This window comes from Culex quinquefasciatus, chromosome 3 (assembly GCF_015732765.1).
Source record: "Culex quinquefasciatus strain JHB chromosome 3, VPISU_Cqui_1.0_pri_paternal, whole genome shotgun sequence".
Classification (NCBI taxonomy): domain Eukaryota; kingdom Metazoa; phylum Arthropoda; class Insecta; order Diptera; family Culicidae; genus Culex; species Culex quinquefasciatus.
In genome coordinates, this window is record NC_051863.1 from 177,778,062 (window position 1) to 177,794,745 (window position 16,684).

At 36.9% G+C, this 16,684-nt stretch overlaps 2 protein-coding genes across 2 annotated transcripts in view; both read right to left on the reverse strand.

Annotated features, from left to right (window-relative positions):
* Positions 1 to 11,761, reverse strand: part of LOC119770848 (myosin-11) — a 31,178-nt gene extending 19,417 nt beyond the window's left edge. The window contains exon 1 of the mRNA XM_038266434.1: positions 11,437 to 11,761. Coding sequence (XP_038122362.1) covers positions 11,437 to 11,520 — 84 coding nt within the window. The 5' untranslated portion in view covers positions 11,521 to 11,761. The remainder of the gene's footprint in view (positions 1 to 11,436) is intronic.
* On the reverse strand, positions 1,931 to 3,249 carry LOC119770849. The gene is made up of 2 exons (XM_038266435.1): positions 2,189 to 3,249; positions 1,931 to 2,124 (listed from the first exon to the last, which is right to left on the reverse strand). The coding sequence occupies exon 1, from the start codon at positions 3,113 to 3,115 to the stop codon at positions 2,198 to 2,200; it is 918 nt and encodes a 305-aa protein (XP_038122363.1). The 5' UTR covers positions 3,116 to 3,249; the 3' UTR covers positions 1,931 to 2,124; positions 2,189 to 2,197.
* Positions 11,762 to 16,684: the final 4,923 nt, after the last annotated feature.

Here is a 16,684-nt window from a genome sequence, read left to right on the forward strand (position 1 = left end):
GAATGCAACTTTGCACCGGTCCGGAAGCGGTTTGACAAGAATTCAGCAGCAAGAAACAAGAATTCTGGAGTTATGAAAATGCACCCAAATAGACACAAAATTCAAAATCTACTTTTGATTTGAGGTCAAATTTGTAATTTAGAGTCTCTTGAGGCACATTCATAAGAATTTGATGGATATAAACATGAACCCATCGATTTCTATCGACTTTTCTGAAGAAAAATCCTATAAAATCGAAAAAAATCTTCAAAAAAAAAGTTGCTCTGGACCCCCGACGAAATATTTCGCCAAACCCCGCAAAATGTCGGGAAAGAGCCCTTCTTTCATGGTGCCAAATATCAGACTTGCCGATTTTTTTTATCTTAAGTTTGTTCTAGGAAACACACCGTGTCCCGTAGAGGTGGGCGAAAACGCTCTTTTTTAGGAGCCGATCGTTTTCGCTCGTTCATTAAAATGAGCAGCTCTTTTGAACGGCCCTCTCGCTCTTTATCAAAAAAATTGTGAAGATGCTTTTTTAAAGAAAGGTGTGAATTTTTAATGTTTATTTCAAGACCTTTTTTGAAAACCTATTCAAAAAAAACTCTGAGTTTATTGGACTTTTATAAATTATTTGAAATAGCTTAAAAACGAGAAAAAATCGCTTGACAACCATAGGTCTTGGCGTTCTCTGTGTCAAAATTACGTTTGAGCCTAAGCGTTGAATAATTGGATTGGGAAAGCATAAAAAATTAAATCTAGTATTTTGGAGAACTTGCAATTTATTTTACGTAATTGCGCTCATTTCTGATAAAATTAAAAATAGTGTGAATATTGTGTTGAAATCGAGAAAGTCTATAAATGCCAAGGTTTAGCAGGATTTTTTTTTTGTAAAATTTAATTTGCTATTCAATTTGCTATTTTCCAAGCTAAGAATTTTGAAAAGCTCAAATTTGTGATCGGATAATACTTTAATGTAGTTACTTCGAGTTTAATAGATACGACCAGTGCTGAAAAAATCAAGCTTTGCAACGAGTTCCATACAATATTTTTTGCAAATCCGAAAACACCCTTTGAATGGAATTTTAAGTCAAATGTATATGTATTTAGTCATTTCACCGTTTAAATCGAAACAATGTTGAAAAGTAACACTTTTCAAAACAAGTGCTGAAAATTTCAACTTTTCAGCATCCATTTCAGTTTTGAAAAGTATTTCTTTTCGATTCTGTTATTTTTGCTAAGGAAAAGTAGACTGTTTCGTTGTTTGAAAATGACAACGCAAATAAGGGGTTTCACGACGGAATTGATAAAAAATAATTGTATTTTTAATGCAATTCGAAAATGTTGCGATTTATTAAGACCCTATTCTGAAAATTCATTGAAATAACAAAACATTGAAAAGGTTAGCAAAATGCATCAAGGTGGAGCGTGAATTTTAAAGGACAAAAGGGATTTTCCAAGCAGAGATTTATATGGAATTATATTCTGTAAAAATTTCAAAATAATAAATCATTGGTTGAAAATAAAAAAAAAAAATCATCTTGGAAGCTTCGAAAATTTAAAAAAATACAGCAATTTTCTTTGTGTTTCACATGCGGCCCGAAATACTACGACTAATTGCCAAAATGGGCCGCGAGGTTCGGCTTCCGTTTGTAATTTGTCGATCTCGATGATTTTGCAATCTTTTTGAAGCAATTTGTACGTTTTTCGTAGATCTACGAAACTTTTTTATTGATTTCAGAGAATCCAGCAACGTGTTTTTTTGTGTGAACTTTTAATGTACTTTAATCGAACTTCAATACGTATTTGTGGTCACGCCCCAAGCTAAACCTTATGGAATAAATCCGACGTGAATCCGTTTAGCCAGTTCCGAGATAATTGATTGACGTTTTTTGTACAATCACGCAAAATGTTGCATTTTTTTCGGTAAGTGAAATTAATTAAATCGTTGGAGTAAGTTTCAAACTGTCAACTGTATATTTATCATGGTATAAAACTTTATAAAACTCTGCAATCAATTTAAAATTAACGAAAACATTCTTCCTATAAAAATTTACAACTAAAAATAAATTCTCGCCAAATCCACACCGCATAAAATCAGCATTTCATTCCGCGAACACCACGCCGTCTGCGCCGTCCGTATCGATCCTGTAAGAACAAGACATTCAATTTGAGACTAATCCCGACCCAATTTTCAACTCTTCAAACTAACCCCCGTCGACTAGTTGAACACCACTCGAACCTGCTTCTCGTCCTTCTGTCGCGAACTGACGGTGTCCTTGGTAGTCCCCTTCTTGGTCACCACCGAGGAAGCGCCCTGACGCGCCGTCGCGCTCTGCTGCATCGTCACCGTCATCTTCCCGTTCAGCGTGCGCGGCATGATGACCTCCGACATCGAGGGGCTTCCCTTGGGCGTAACCGACGACGCCGACTGGGCCTCGCTAATCTTCAGATACTTGGCCGCCGTGTCCTTGACGTACCCGTCGCGAGGTTGAATCGGCGCCGCCGGAACGATCTTCACGGCGTTGGACGCCGGCGTCGAACAGATTGCATCCTTGGCGGTTCCTGCCGGAGGAAGCGCGGGAGCAGCGGGTTCTGCCGGTTTGCCCTTGATGCCCATCCACTCCGCAATGGACGAGGTGACCTTCGCGTAGATGCTGTCCTCGTGGCCGCCGGTGTTCTTCACCGAGAACTTGGCACTCTTGATCGACTTTTGCTCCATGGTGTCCTTTCCGCCGCCGCGAGCGTACTGACGCGAGCTGGCCTTCATGGTGTGTTCCTCGGTCAGAATCAGACTCACGTCGTCCGCACTTCGCGACAGCTGCCTGTTCAGGGTCTTCTTCTTGAACGCCGCCTTCGGTTGTGCCTTGGACATCGCTTTCATGGTCGCCTTCAGCTTGCGCTGCTTTTCTTCGCACTCTTGGCACTCCCCGGTCGTGGGGCACTTGTGGGCCATCGGGACCTTCTGTTTGAGGGCGGCCAAGCGGCGCTGCTCGGCAGCTTCGAGGCGCGCCTTGAGGTCCTTGTCGAACGCGCTCAGGCCCTTGGCGTAGTCGGTCTTCATCTTTTCGTACCGGGTTTGCACCGTTTGGCGGTCCTGTTCCGCCTTGGACAGGTTTAGCGCGTTCTTCGTGGACATTTTGGTGGGTATTTAAAAATAACTATTTCGACACAAAGACACAATTTTACAACAAATAGAACATTCAATAATTAAAAAAGACTTTTTATCTAGCACTCGATATCCTTTCTGCTCAACAGATAATGGAGAATGAGCAATGGAGTGTGAAATATAAAATGGTGATGTATGCCACATTTAGTACAAGAGAAAGTGCTATAAAATTGCTTTTAGATATTTTTTAACCGTGCAACCAATACAATTAAAACAATACATAAATAGATTCAATTCACATTTAAGGTAGAAGGCAACTTTATGGAAGAATTTCAAATATTTTTTTTTTTCAGGAGATGTTTCTTTTTTCTCACAAAACAAAATGTATTGATCTTCTTTAGTTTTATAAACATTTTTTTTAATGATTGGGATCCAAGAAATTGTAAATAAAAAAAGGGTTAAATGAGACTCAGGAGCAATTCAACAAATAAGTGATAAAAAAAACTATCTTTTCATGATTTCTGCACCAACATATCAGAGGGTAAAGCGAGCGTATGACTTATGAGCATTATCTTTCTATCACCGCACCGCATTCTTTCCACATTCACAAACACTCGCAAAAGATTTTTTTGTTTTCTCCGAAAACCGCAATGAACGAGACAGAGGAATTGAAGAATTCGACGACATTTTTCCCGCTAGTTTCGTTGTTGTTCCAGCGATGTTCGAAATGACAGCCTCCATACATTTTGAGCAGTTTTAACGGAAAAAAACGTTTCTTAATCCACCATTAGGTGGGTGGTGCCTTCCTCACATTAACAAAGTATTAATGAAAATAATTTTATGAAAAAAATATCATACCTGATACAGACTTTTCCAGAAAACATGCAGGCTCTAATTTGAAGCAATATGGCAACCGGACGTTTCGCATCTGGCGCGACTCTCGCACGTAAACAAAAAGACCCGTCCTTTTGAGGTTATGCAAAAAATCACCCTTTTTGGTATCTACAAAAATCTTTTTCTTGGCATAACTTTTTAAATACTTAACTAAACAAAATAAAATTTAATAGGGTCTTAGGGGACCCCAAAACGAACAGAATAAGGCGGATCTGGCCAAAATCGGTTCAGTCAGTTCTGAGATAATCGTGTGGAAAAAAAATCGTGTCTACACACATCCCCACAGACATTTGTTCAGAATTTGATTCTGAGTCGATAGGTATACGTGAAGGTATATCTAGGAGGTGTATTTAAGAAGTTCATTTTTCGAGTGATTTTAAAGCCTTGCCCCAGTGCGGTGAGGAAGGCAAAATACGTTTATAGTGAAAAATCAAACATTTTCAGAAAAGTGGGGTATTGCAAAGTGTGGCAATTTCGCTAACGATCATAATGCGTGGTGAATTGTAGCGATTAATTTTGACTGGTATTTTATTTAGACGATTTTTCTAAAAAGATGATCGATATTTTGGATGACTTGAGTTATATGTTGCAAAAGTTGAAATTAATCATCAATTGTAATGTAAAAATGTTTAAACATTACTTTTCTTCCTGTTTTACCAAAATATTGATCTTAAAAAAGCTTTTTGCTGATTTTTTGGATTTTTTTGGAAAAATTCGAATAACTGGTAATATTTTAAGAAAATTATTGTAATTATGCTGTAATATGACTCTAATAGTTTGTTCTATCAATGATACACACATAAGGAGCATTATCAACCAATTAAATCTTATTTAAATCAATTTTCCAAAAGAGCTTTTTGATAAATTCGAGGAAAAAAGCATGGAAAATTAACTCAGCCTCAGATTCATACATCATTTGATTCGTTTTTGCAATTGCCACACTTTGCAATAACTTTCATCGATGTTAAAACATATTTGAATGAAATAAAAATCAAAAACTGCAAAAAAAAATATTTCCAAGCACGCTGTCATTCCGAACATCGTCGCGTAGTGCTTCTACTCGCCACCAGGATGCGTGCACGTTTCTGTCGAATCACTCAATTGAGAATCGAACATGCATTACGTCCCGTTAAACTGCGCTGACAAATTTTGTTTTGTGACGTTGAGGGCGGATGATTTTGAATGTGGGAATGATAGAGATAGAAAACAACAATGCTGGCTCTGAGAATCTCGGGCTGAAATTTCGGGCGGGTACAATCCCGCTGAGAATTGAAAGTTTGATATTTTTATAACGCTGCTCAGGATTATTTCTGGCAGATAAATAAATAATACATAGAAATTTGGGGCCTCCATAGAATTTGGCAGCAGTTCATCCAAAAATGGTTTGTAGATATTGTAAAATCTCTATCTTGGTGAGGGAATTGTTGATCGGTAACTCGGTGTAATCAGTAAAAATAATAAATGCCTGATCCCATTTTTGTTTATTTTTTTTTATAGTGGAGCAATTCTCTACCAAAACCGAAAGCGGGTTTTATTTGTATTTTTTTTTTTTGCTCAAGCATTGTGGGGCCTTCCCTATGACCAAAGTAGCCATTGTGTCATTAATAAAGTGGTAGATGGTGTCTTTCACTTTTGGGGCAATGATTGTAAATGATAGTTCTGAATTCAGGGTTCAGAAATATTGAATTGAAATGAAAAAAAAACAATCACTATATCTAAAATGCTTCTACAAATAACACAAAGAAAACAATTTTTTGATTGAAACATTCTGAATCAAGATTTGAATTTTTTTAAACAAACATGGCCGCCAAATGGCCGATCGGGTATGATACCTTCTAGAGCCTTGATTCATCCATACAAGTATCCATACAATTTTTGCAGCTGTCCATTCAAGAATTTTTTTTTTACAGTGATTTTTGGAAAAAAATCGAAATGCTTATGACCAATTCTGTAAGATTTCAGTCATTCGTTTTTTTTTGTATTATTAAATCCGGCTGAAACTTTTTTGGCGTCTTCGGTATGCCCAAAGAAGCCATTTTGCATTGTCAATTTGTCCATATCATTTTCCATACAAATTTGGCAGCTGTCCATACAAAAATGATGTATGAAAATTCAAAAATCTGTATCTTTGAAGCATTTTTTATCGATTTGGTGTCTTCGGTTAAGTTGTAGGTATGGATAAGGACTACACTGAAAAAAAGAATACATGGTAAAAACACTGGTGGTTTTAATTTCACTTTTTGTCACTAACACTTGATTTGCAAAAAAAAAAACACATTTTTTCTGATATGTTCTAAATGTCCCACATGCGTTTTCTGCAAGTTAAGAAATAGAGCTTCAAAGTTTTGAACAATAATATACCATAAATTTCAAATATCATTTTACTGCAGGGTGGCCACCGGATTTGGATTTTCAAATTCCCGGTTTTTTCCCGGTTTTCTCCCGAGGCCAGAAGGATTTTTTCCATATAGTTTTAAATCAAATTACAATGTTTTTTTTTAAAGACTGACGTTAATCTAATCTAATCGAACACAAGCGCAGCCAGTCCTGGAAGAATCTTGTTTTTTTTATAGACTGACGTTAGTATCAAAATACTTGTTGAACGCATACATTTGGTTCAATAATTTTATTTCTCAAGAAAGCTTTCAAATTGAGTACAAAAAGTAAGAATCCGTTATTAAAAGTATTTAGTCCAAATCCTTAATTTCCATAATGCTTGTGATTTTTCATCTCCATGCTTCGCAATTTTTCTTAACTTAAAATCAATAAAAAATCGTATTGTATTAAATTTATGAATAACGTAAATTATTACTGGAAAGCAGGAAATAGCATTCACAATGTTTAGTATGAGTATAAGTAGAAAAGATTTGCAAAAGAAAACAACATTAATGCAAATACTCTTCAGTTTTCTTTGAAAAAGCTTTAGTAAATTCAAGAAGAATGATTCTTCCAAAGAAAAAGTGCCATATGTTTAAACAATCGATTACCTAAAAGGATTTAGGTACCGATGAGATGATTTCTAGAAAAAAATGTAACTGTCAAAAAAACCCATCTAAGTTGGCCTGTACTCTAGCCTGTACTTCAACCCCTCATCGTGACTCGCAGATCGCGCAAACATAAACATAATTCTCGATACATCCTTTGTGTGAGCCGTGCCAAATTTATTGAAGAAAAAGAAAAAATAAACATGTTTGGATGTTTTTAAATTTTTGAGTAACACAGAATGGTAAAAATCAATTGCCGTGCTGCGATTTTCTGAACAACACCTCAGTCAAAATTCAGTAAATCTTTTTTTTTACAGAATTTTCAGATGAGAATTAAATAAAACCCAACAAAAACTCATTTTTTGTGTTTGAATAAAAATGTTTGTATTGAAATGACTACTATGCAGTTGAACTCTGAAAATATTGTAATTTTAAAACATCTGAAAAATTTATTTAAAATTTAAATTATAATTTTAAAATAAATTTTAAAATAAAGATATAAAGATAAAATGTTCTGAATTTGAAGATAATTTGATAGGCATTTAACTGTAGAAAGATTCCCAACAAAGTTTCATAGCAATTTGTCCTTAATAATTTGTTTAACTGAGAAAGCCAAAAATCATCTTATAAAATACTACTGAAAACAGATTTTTGAAATTCCACCAAATTGAACAAAAAAAACAATTCGTATTTTTTTATTTTCTTACTTTTAAAATCAAATTCAAGTTCAGCGACTTAATTTTAGTCACTGTTGAGTGGTTGATTGCCTATTAAATTTAAAAATGCATTTTTTCAATATTTCATTTCAGCCATTTTGACCGCCATCTTTGATTTCATAATTCTAAATCTTTTAAAATAGTTTAGGCTGGTACGAATTTTATTTAAAGTTTTTGTCTCCCCCTTCAAAATTGGCCCGAAAAATCAGGGAGCAAAACATTATTTTCAATAAACTTCAAAATTATAATGAAAATTTAAGTGGAATCAACTGAAATCAATTTTAGATCCATTCACCTGCGTTCAGAATCATTTTTAGCATGTTTGGGTTGATTTAAAAATCATTTGAATTTTTGAAAATTTTCGTTTTTCATTATTTTCATCATTTCGTTAAAATTTTTGTTTTCGTCAAATTTTACATTATTTGAAAACTAATGATTGCAAAACAACTGAACTAGTGTAAAATGCATTTTAAAACACAATCTCCATGCAAATGTTGAAACTGTGGCTTTTTATTTCAATATTTATATTTTTTCCCCCAGGAAAATGGGGTCTGAACTGTATTCTTATATTTAACGGCGCACACAAGCTAAGCTTTTTGCACCACGATTTTCGGTACGCAAATTTTAGTATCTTCGAAATTATGGGAACTATTGGTTATTTATTCCCTGAAGTTACTGTCTACAAAAAAAAAACAAAAAAAGGATTTTGACTCTTTTTACAATCATATTGCTGAAGGGTTAAATCCGTAAGAATGACAAAGAAATATATCATGGAATACTCAATTCAATTAAAGCTAATTAAAAGCGTTTTCAACTGAACTCGAGTGATAAATAGCTCAATAAGAAGTGAGCAAGCAAGTTTCTACCAAAAGTTTTGCAAAATTAGTTGTTTAAATAGTTAAAATCAGCAAATTGGATGGAGTTAGGAGCGAGTGCTTAACCTGCCAAACATACGAGAATTTTCCCTAGCTTGAGTCTATTACACAAATTCAAATATTATTTTCCCGAATTCTTCATTTAATAATATTCTAATGGAGAAAAATATACGTTGAAGTCATTTAAGAGGAATTTCTCGAGTTTTAACGAAACTTAAAATATTTTCCCGGTTTGTTAGTCGAATTCCCGAGTTTTTCCCGGATTTCTCCCGGTGGAATAAATTCCCGGGTTTTTCCCGGTTTTCCCGGTTTTTTCCCGAGGTGGCCACCCTGTTTTACTGAAAAACTAATCAACAGAGATCTCACACATACTGTTTTTTATGCTTTTGAAAAGTTTGTACGGATAATTGTCTTAATTTTTCTTTTTCGATTTCAAAAATTACGCAGAACTGGACTTGGTATGTGAACATTTTCTTCATAATCCATAAAAATGTTAGCATACTGGCCCGATCGAAGCATGCTGTTTTAAAAAAATGTTTAAATCTGCTTATTGTGTGGTGTGTGTGTGTCCTGTAAATCAATGGAAACCATTTAGAATAACCGGATTGAAAAAAAGCTGCCAAAATTGAAGAGTTCTATAACTCAGAAAGGTATGTTAAAGACTTGATTTCCAACGCGGAACTGATTTGTGAACATTTTTACTATGTGACTCATATTTGAACATTTTTCAGATGGGACAAACAAACATGCCATAAATTTTAAAATTTCTGGAACAATGTGATAAATATTATCAGTGTAGCTAAAAGTAAACCATAACATTGAGTCAACCAAAATGCACATGGGTCATTTATGCGAACATGGGCAGTTTAGGGAACATAAAATGTCAACTTTTCATAAAATTCCAGAACGAGCAAAACATTATTTTTTCATTCAATGTTAAGCCCTTTTAAAATGTTAGTCTTAATTAAAAAAAATGAAAATATGATTGGGTGAGACTACACAGAAAAAAAAATCATGGTAATATTACATCTGGGAAGGGGTAATGTTACCATGATTTTTGTATTTTTATCTCTGAAAATGTGTAATATTACCACTTTTCTGGTGTAATGTCACTTTTTCAGTCTAGATTTAGGTAAAATTACATCATTAAAAAGGTAATATTCAGCCTTCCAAAATTACACCTACCAAATATACACTTTTTTTTAACTGTGTACACAAAAAATGTGTAAATTTGGAAGGTTGAATATTACCTCTTAAATGATGTAATTTTACCTCAATTTAGACTGAAAAGCGACAATACACCAGAAAAGATGTAAAATTACACATTTTTAGTGGTAGAATTACACATTTTTTTCTTACATAAAAGATGTACCCCAGATGTAATATTACCATGTTTTTTTCTTCTGTGTAGGTCGTATCAACAAAGTTCAAAACAGAAAAATATAGAGAATTTTCTCAGCCTTTCAAAAATATTTTTTCGAAGGTGGGCAAACATGAGCACTAATTTAAAAAAATGAATAACTGGGACTATTTTCAAAAAAGTTACCTAAAATGGCTTTAACTTGAAAACGGTGCACTTTATCATAATTTCACTACAGTATTTTTTGATTGCAAATTCGATTTTACATCAAAAATTGGAATTGAAAAGTTGTTTCGATTTTTTGAAAAAAAAATCAGTATTGATTCAAAAAATCATAACTTGGTCAAAGATGATTTGCTAGTTCTGCAAATGTCTGAAAAGTTAACATTTGATGTCCCCTAAACATATTAGAAAATAAAAAATAGTGTTTTTTTGCAAATCAAGTTTTAGTGACAAGCAGTAAAATTTAAAACCACAATTTTATTTACCGTTTGTCTTATCTGCTTGTTTGTTTGTAATTCTGAAAAAAACCCCTAAAACTTTGCCAAAACACTTTTTAAAGGAAAGTGGTGACAATTATGTTTTTTCTGCTTAACATTTTTGTATGAAAAGACCTTGTTTTTATATGATTTTTATGGAGCTGGTACGGAGAGACTATTGATGCAAAATAGCTGTTTTTAACAAACGTTTTAGTTTAGTTTTTTTTTTTTTGTTTAATTTTTTGTTTATTTTTGATCACTTTTCCTTGAGTTGATCAGTTGAGTTGCAAAAATAAAAGTTTAAAATTAAATAAGACTTCTTTGCAAAATTCCTAAGGACTGCACAACTTATTTCTTTTGTTTCTGTTCTAATTTTCTATCAGGCAGAAACATCTGTATGGATTCTCTCTATAATCAAACGGTAAAACTTCGTCCAAGAACTTTAACCTAACGCCAAACTAAAGTACAAACAAACATCAAAGGGCGATTTCCCAGTTCACTGCACTGAGCACTGCAGCAGCTTCGTCAGCAGTCTGGTGCACCACCAAAGAAAGCAAAAGCTGTTCAGCAAATTGTTTACAAAAGAAACAAGGAGTGGCCACAATCTGCAGGGCTGCCACAAACCGATAAGACCCAATAAAAATCACAGAGATCATCATCGCTGTTATTATGTTGGCATCAAGATTAAAGCGACTTAAACCTTTTAAGCGATCCGACTCAAGCTCCATGCTCAGTGCTGCGTGAAAAGTAGGCCTTGATGCGTATGAAAACAAACACTTCTTTTTTTCGACTTTTTTGCTCTCTGTGCAACAAAATCTCTCCTTTTGGCGAAAGGTTTACTGATCCGCGAGGACACAACTTGGCGAGACGACGGCGCGTGGATGTGGCCAGCGCAGGTGGAAAGGGTGGGAAAAAATTACGAAACGCCAATTAGGTGGCACAATCTAGGCTTGCAACAAAAAAAATGTCACTTTTCTTCTTTTGAGGCCAAAATTCCGAATCGTCCGCGCTCCACAATCTCAGTTCGGGGACAATCCACTCACCTGTAGACCCTTGGACAGTTGCTCGAAGCGCTGGGGGGACTGTTTCACCTCCTCCGTGATTTTCTCCTTGAGTTTTTTAAACATTTTTGGGCTGTGGTCACACGGACATCGGACTCCGCTCTAATGCTGGAACATTCCTCGGGAAAACACTAACACTTCTTCATTCACAAACCCAACCTGCTGCTGGCAAAAGAATGTCCCGAACAAACACCCCCGCACGACAAGGTGAACACGATACGCGGAACGCGACAGAGGAGAGAAAAAAACGGTTCTCCGCCGTACGGAACTTGGCCAAAATCTACGTGTAAAAATTTCTAACTTTTTCAACTTGCGAAAAGCAAAGTGACTGACTGATGACAAGGGATAAGTTACGCCCACCCCGTTGACGGTGCAGTGTTGGCGTAGCGCTGGGAGGTATCGCTGGTGTTTCGGGACAGTGGGATATTTGACGACTTTTTTTTATAAATGGGCAAACAAACATTTTAAAGGCATTTCGCTAAAAATGTAAAAGTCTCGTACATAGCTTGAAAGGAACGCCAAACTCTAAATAAAAAAAAACGCAGTGTTAATACTACAAGGATAACCATAATGACGAAGAACTTTAGATTATTGAATAGCACGTCCCGAGATGGATAAGATGTTTCATATTCAAGGCTGAGACGCAGATCGGAAGGAACGCAAAACTCCACATCGGGATTTTTTTAAAAGGTCCAATAAACCAAATTTCTAGTTTTTGCTTTTTGGGTGTTTTTGAAACCGCCTTGAGTCAGGAGTATTAAAAAACACACAAAAAGCAAAAACAGAAAATTTGGTTTATTGGACTTTAAAAAATATATATATATTTATTGCTATTTATTGCTAGTACCAACTAGCAACCTTTGGATTATGAGTCCCTTGCACTGTCCGACTGATCCACAATGGCGGAAAATAAAGTAAACCAGAGTGAAAATAAACTTGACAATAATCATACAAATATCTATTTTCAAATATCTTTGAAATTTCAATAATAATCTTAAATTTTGGAATTCAGCAATACAATCAATTCAAAAATAAAAAATCGAAAATATGTAAAAACCGAGGGGTAAGACACAAGCTCTAATCAACGATAATTAATCTGTTAGTTGATTAAAATTTACAGTTAGTTGATTAGTATTATTGCTAATCAATTAGCGTATCCCTCCTTTTAACTTTTATCTTGGGCTGACGAACAAACGTCAAAGCATCAAACAAAACAAAAAAATCTTCTCGGCTTGCGGGTGTTTTGCAAACGTATGCAACGAAAGTGGCCTACCTGGTTCCGGAACCGATAAAACCACCTCCAGGACAATCGTCGATTGAAGAGCTTTCCTAGCGTAGATGTTTTCCGAACAACCCATATTTTTAGAGAAGCTGGAACCAGTCAGGTTAGGTGCAAGTGGCTACCGAGAGCAGAGGAGGGAAGCCGATGAGAGCATAGGTCGTTTCCGTCGTAAGAACCGACTGCCAAAAGAGGCCAAGGAAATTCTTTCTCTGAAGTTTCAACTTGCAACAAATCTTCCAACAGTCGAAGCCGTTGCCGCAGTTTAGGGTGGAGAATAGGTTCGCGGTCAAGATCCTACCGGTGCGTAGCCGAATAGAATCGTAACGGCGTCCTTACGGACAGGTTATTCGTGTCATAATCGGAACAACAAACCACGGCGCAGGTCCCGGAGTTAATCTTAACGTTCACGTTCAACCGGTTTCCCGACTGTCCTGTATCCCAAAACAGCTTGCATCCTGCTGAAGTCTTGCCACAGGGTTCACAGCTTTGTGGCATTTGGGATTGAGTAAAATTAAAACTTTATTTAGAAATTTTTCTCATTTTTATTCGAACTTAAAGTTTATTCATTACGGTTGCTTTCAGATTTTTCAAAATACATTTCTATTTGTCGTCGATTGAATCGTCCATCTTGGAGTCATACTTGGTGTCGGTGTCCACAATTACGAGCGGTGCTAGCCCTGGACGTCGGGAGAGTTTTTGCACCCTTTTTTCTCCCGACTTTCTTCACACGGATTGTACCGATCTGGATTGACCAGCTTGCGAATATTTCCGGCCGTTTCCTCTCTTGTGCTATAGTTTCCACTCCGGTCCCGTTTTTCTTTCTGGTTCTTGGTACATTTTCCTCCTTCTCCAGCTCTCGGCGTGCCTCTTCTCCTTTTTAAGCTCTTCTAGCATTGCGTTGGGCCACGCTCAGCGGCTTGCCGTAATCCATGCTACGGCGGAGCCCGTAACCTGCCTGCACCGGATGGAACCGCACTCGGGCATAGATTTTACAGATAATTGGGCGAAATAAATGTTTTTTTTCTGATGCAGTTCTGTTTCCTCCGTCTTATGCAAAACACGTTTTCAAACTGTCAAAATGGCTCGTCTCCAGATGTCAAGGTTATTTGATGTGGGATAGGAACGAGATATCAGATCAGCGCTAATCAATTAGCTAATTGACTAAAATCAGCTCAAATTAACTAGTGTAAAAATAGTCGATTAACTGTGTCCTGCCCCTCGGTAAAAACAAACATTTCAATTGTAAATAACGAAAAAAAAAAAAAATTTCAGCAATGCTTAATATCTGAAATTCGGTGTTTCAAAATAAAAGATATGTAGAATTGAATAATTATTTAAGTCTTAAAGCATTAAAAAAATTAAAAGCTCAAAAAATTTGAAATTTGTAACCTGAAAATTTTAAGACATTTCAAGTTGAAATTTCAAAAGTTTTTATAATCTCAAAAAAATACAAATTTATAAATCCACATATTTAAAATTTGATTTTGTTTAAGAACCAAGGAATTTTAAGTTCAGGTCCTCAAATGAAGCTTACATTTGTGATATTATTGTTCACAGCGATAAGGCTTATTTTTCTGAGTACAATGACCCTTTGTACAATCGCAAAGGATTGAAAATGGATTTTTAAATCAATTTAAAAAAAATACTTCGCGGCCTTTTTTGACAGAAAAGGTCTTACTTGATAGCTCGTTCCAAGGGGCCCATAGTTGAATGAAAAACAAAGTTGAAATGGTTTTTAATCATGTTTTTCAACGTTGTTCATAAAAAATGAACAAAATGAACCCTATTGACATTTAGGACCCTTTCCAAGAATTTGGGATTTTTTTTTTATATTTTAAGATATTTTGACCGACCTTGATGGTCAATCAGCATCAAAAATAAACTTATTCGAAAATTGGACAAGAAAAAATATTTCAAGCATTTTGGTGCACAATTTTCCCATATTTTTGGATGAAAACCGTAAATTTAGAAAAAAAATCAAGGAAAATTAATGATTTGAACTTGGATTTCTGGAGTTTTTTTAAAGGTCCAATAACCAAAATTTTCAGTTTTTGCTTTTTGGGTGTTTTTTTAAAACCCCTGACTCAAGGCGGTTTCAAAAACACCCCAAAAGCAAAAACTGGAAATTTGGGTTATTGGACCTTTAAAAAAAACTCCAGAATTGGGTCTTAAAATGAAGCCTAGATTGCTGATATTATTGTTTACAGCAATAAAGCTGTTTTTTTCTGAGTCCAATGACCCTTTGTACGACCACAACTGCCCCTGATCGCATAAATGTCCCATATGCATTTTCATCGATTTCGAGTTATTGATGCAGTTTGATTCAAAATTGTGTGATCTTTCGAAAGAGCCTATAACATCCAGTACTTTTCTAGAGAGAGCAAGGGAAAACACGACTGGTTGTGGGGAAAGTTAAATGTGGAATGAAGTTTTATTGAACGGAAAACTTAAAGTTAATGATCACCGATTGTCATTGATTACTTCGATCTTCATTACTCCTCCTCAATCAGTGATCTTGAAGTCCCATAGCAGCGCGATGTAACTCCAGTTTCTGCTTCTGTAAAGGCTTGGTCAATCCATCGGCTACCTGCACTTCGGTGTTGATATAGGTAATCTCGACATCGCCACGATCTAGTGTGTCCCGTATAAAGTGGTGACGAATGTCAATGTGTTTCGTTCTGGAGTGGAAACCACCGTTCTTCGAAACGGCTATGGCGCTCTGGTTGTCGCAGTAGATGACGATCTCCTCATTCTTCTCGATCCGGGCGCGTAGACGTTTCCACCACAAAGCTTCTTGTACTGTGGCAGACAAGGCCATGTACTCCGCCTCGCAGGTTGACAACGCCACGGTTTGTTGTCGTTTGCTGCACCACGAAATAGCTCCACCTTGCGCGATGAAAACGTATCCCGTTACAGACTTCCGGCCCTCGCAGTCTGCGGCCCAATCAGCATCCGTGTACCCCTTGATGTCTGCGTTACCGTCCTTCCGATACGTCAACTTGAACTTCGATGTCCCTCGCAGGTACCGCATCAGGTGTTTGACGGCGTTCCAGTGCTTGTCTCCGGGGTTGTCGTTGAAGCGGCACAGAACGTTCACGGCGTGGCATATATCTGGACGGGTGCACTGTCCCAGATACATCAGGCAGCCCACTGCCTCCTTGTAGGGTACGTTCGCCATCCGCTTGGCTTCTTCAGGATCGGTTGGTTCCATCGACTTGGTCAGATTTTCGGCGGCGTTCATCGGTGTGGCAACCGGCTTGCAGTTGGACATCTGGAAACGAGCCAACACAGACTCAACGTACGCCTCTTGGTCCAGTGAAACGGAGTCCTTGGTCCTTGAAACACGAATGCCCAAGACGTGCTTAGCTGGGCCAATATTCTTCATCCGAAATTCACCACAAAGTTGATCCTTGACCTCCTTCCTCCAGCGCTTGCAGTTGCTGAAGATCAGCAAGTCATCCACGTACAGCGCAAGAAACAGAACCTTCTCTCCGACGACCTTGTAGTATACGCACGGGTCGTAGTTGGCACAAGTCAGACCAAACTTCTTCAACGCAGCATCCAGCTTGAGGTTCCACACGCGGCTGGACTGCTTCAAGCCGTAGAGTGCCTTCTTGAGTCGGCAAACCTTCGTCTTGTCTTGGTCGTCAAAACAGGGCGGCTGTTCCATATAGATTTCCTCGGTCAGCTCACCTTGGAGGAACGCGGTGATGGCATCAATCTGGTCGATCTGGAGATTCATCCTGGCAGCGAGCGCAAAGAGGTATCGCAGGGAACTATGACGAACCACGGGGGAATAGGTTTCTTCATAATCCACCCCCTTTCGCTGAGAGTACCCTTTGATCACCAGCCTTGCCTTGTATCGATCCACCTTGCCGTCAGCGTCAACCTTCGTCTTGTACACCCATTTGCATCGAATCGCCTTCCGATCAGCTGGTAGTTCCGTCA

Excerpts from the sequence above, each read along its gene's own strand:
- LOC119770849 (XM_038266435.1), bottom strand. The coding sequence starts at position 3,115 with ATGTCCACGAAGAACGCGCTAAACCTGTCCAAGGCGGAACAGGACCGC.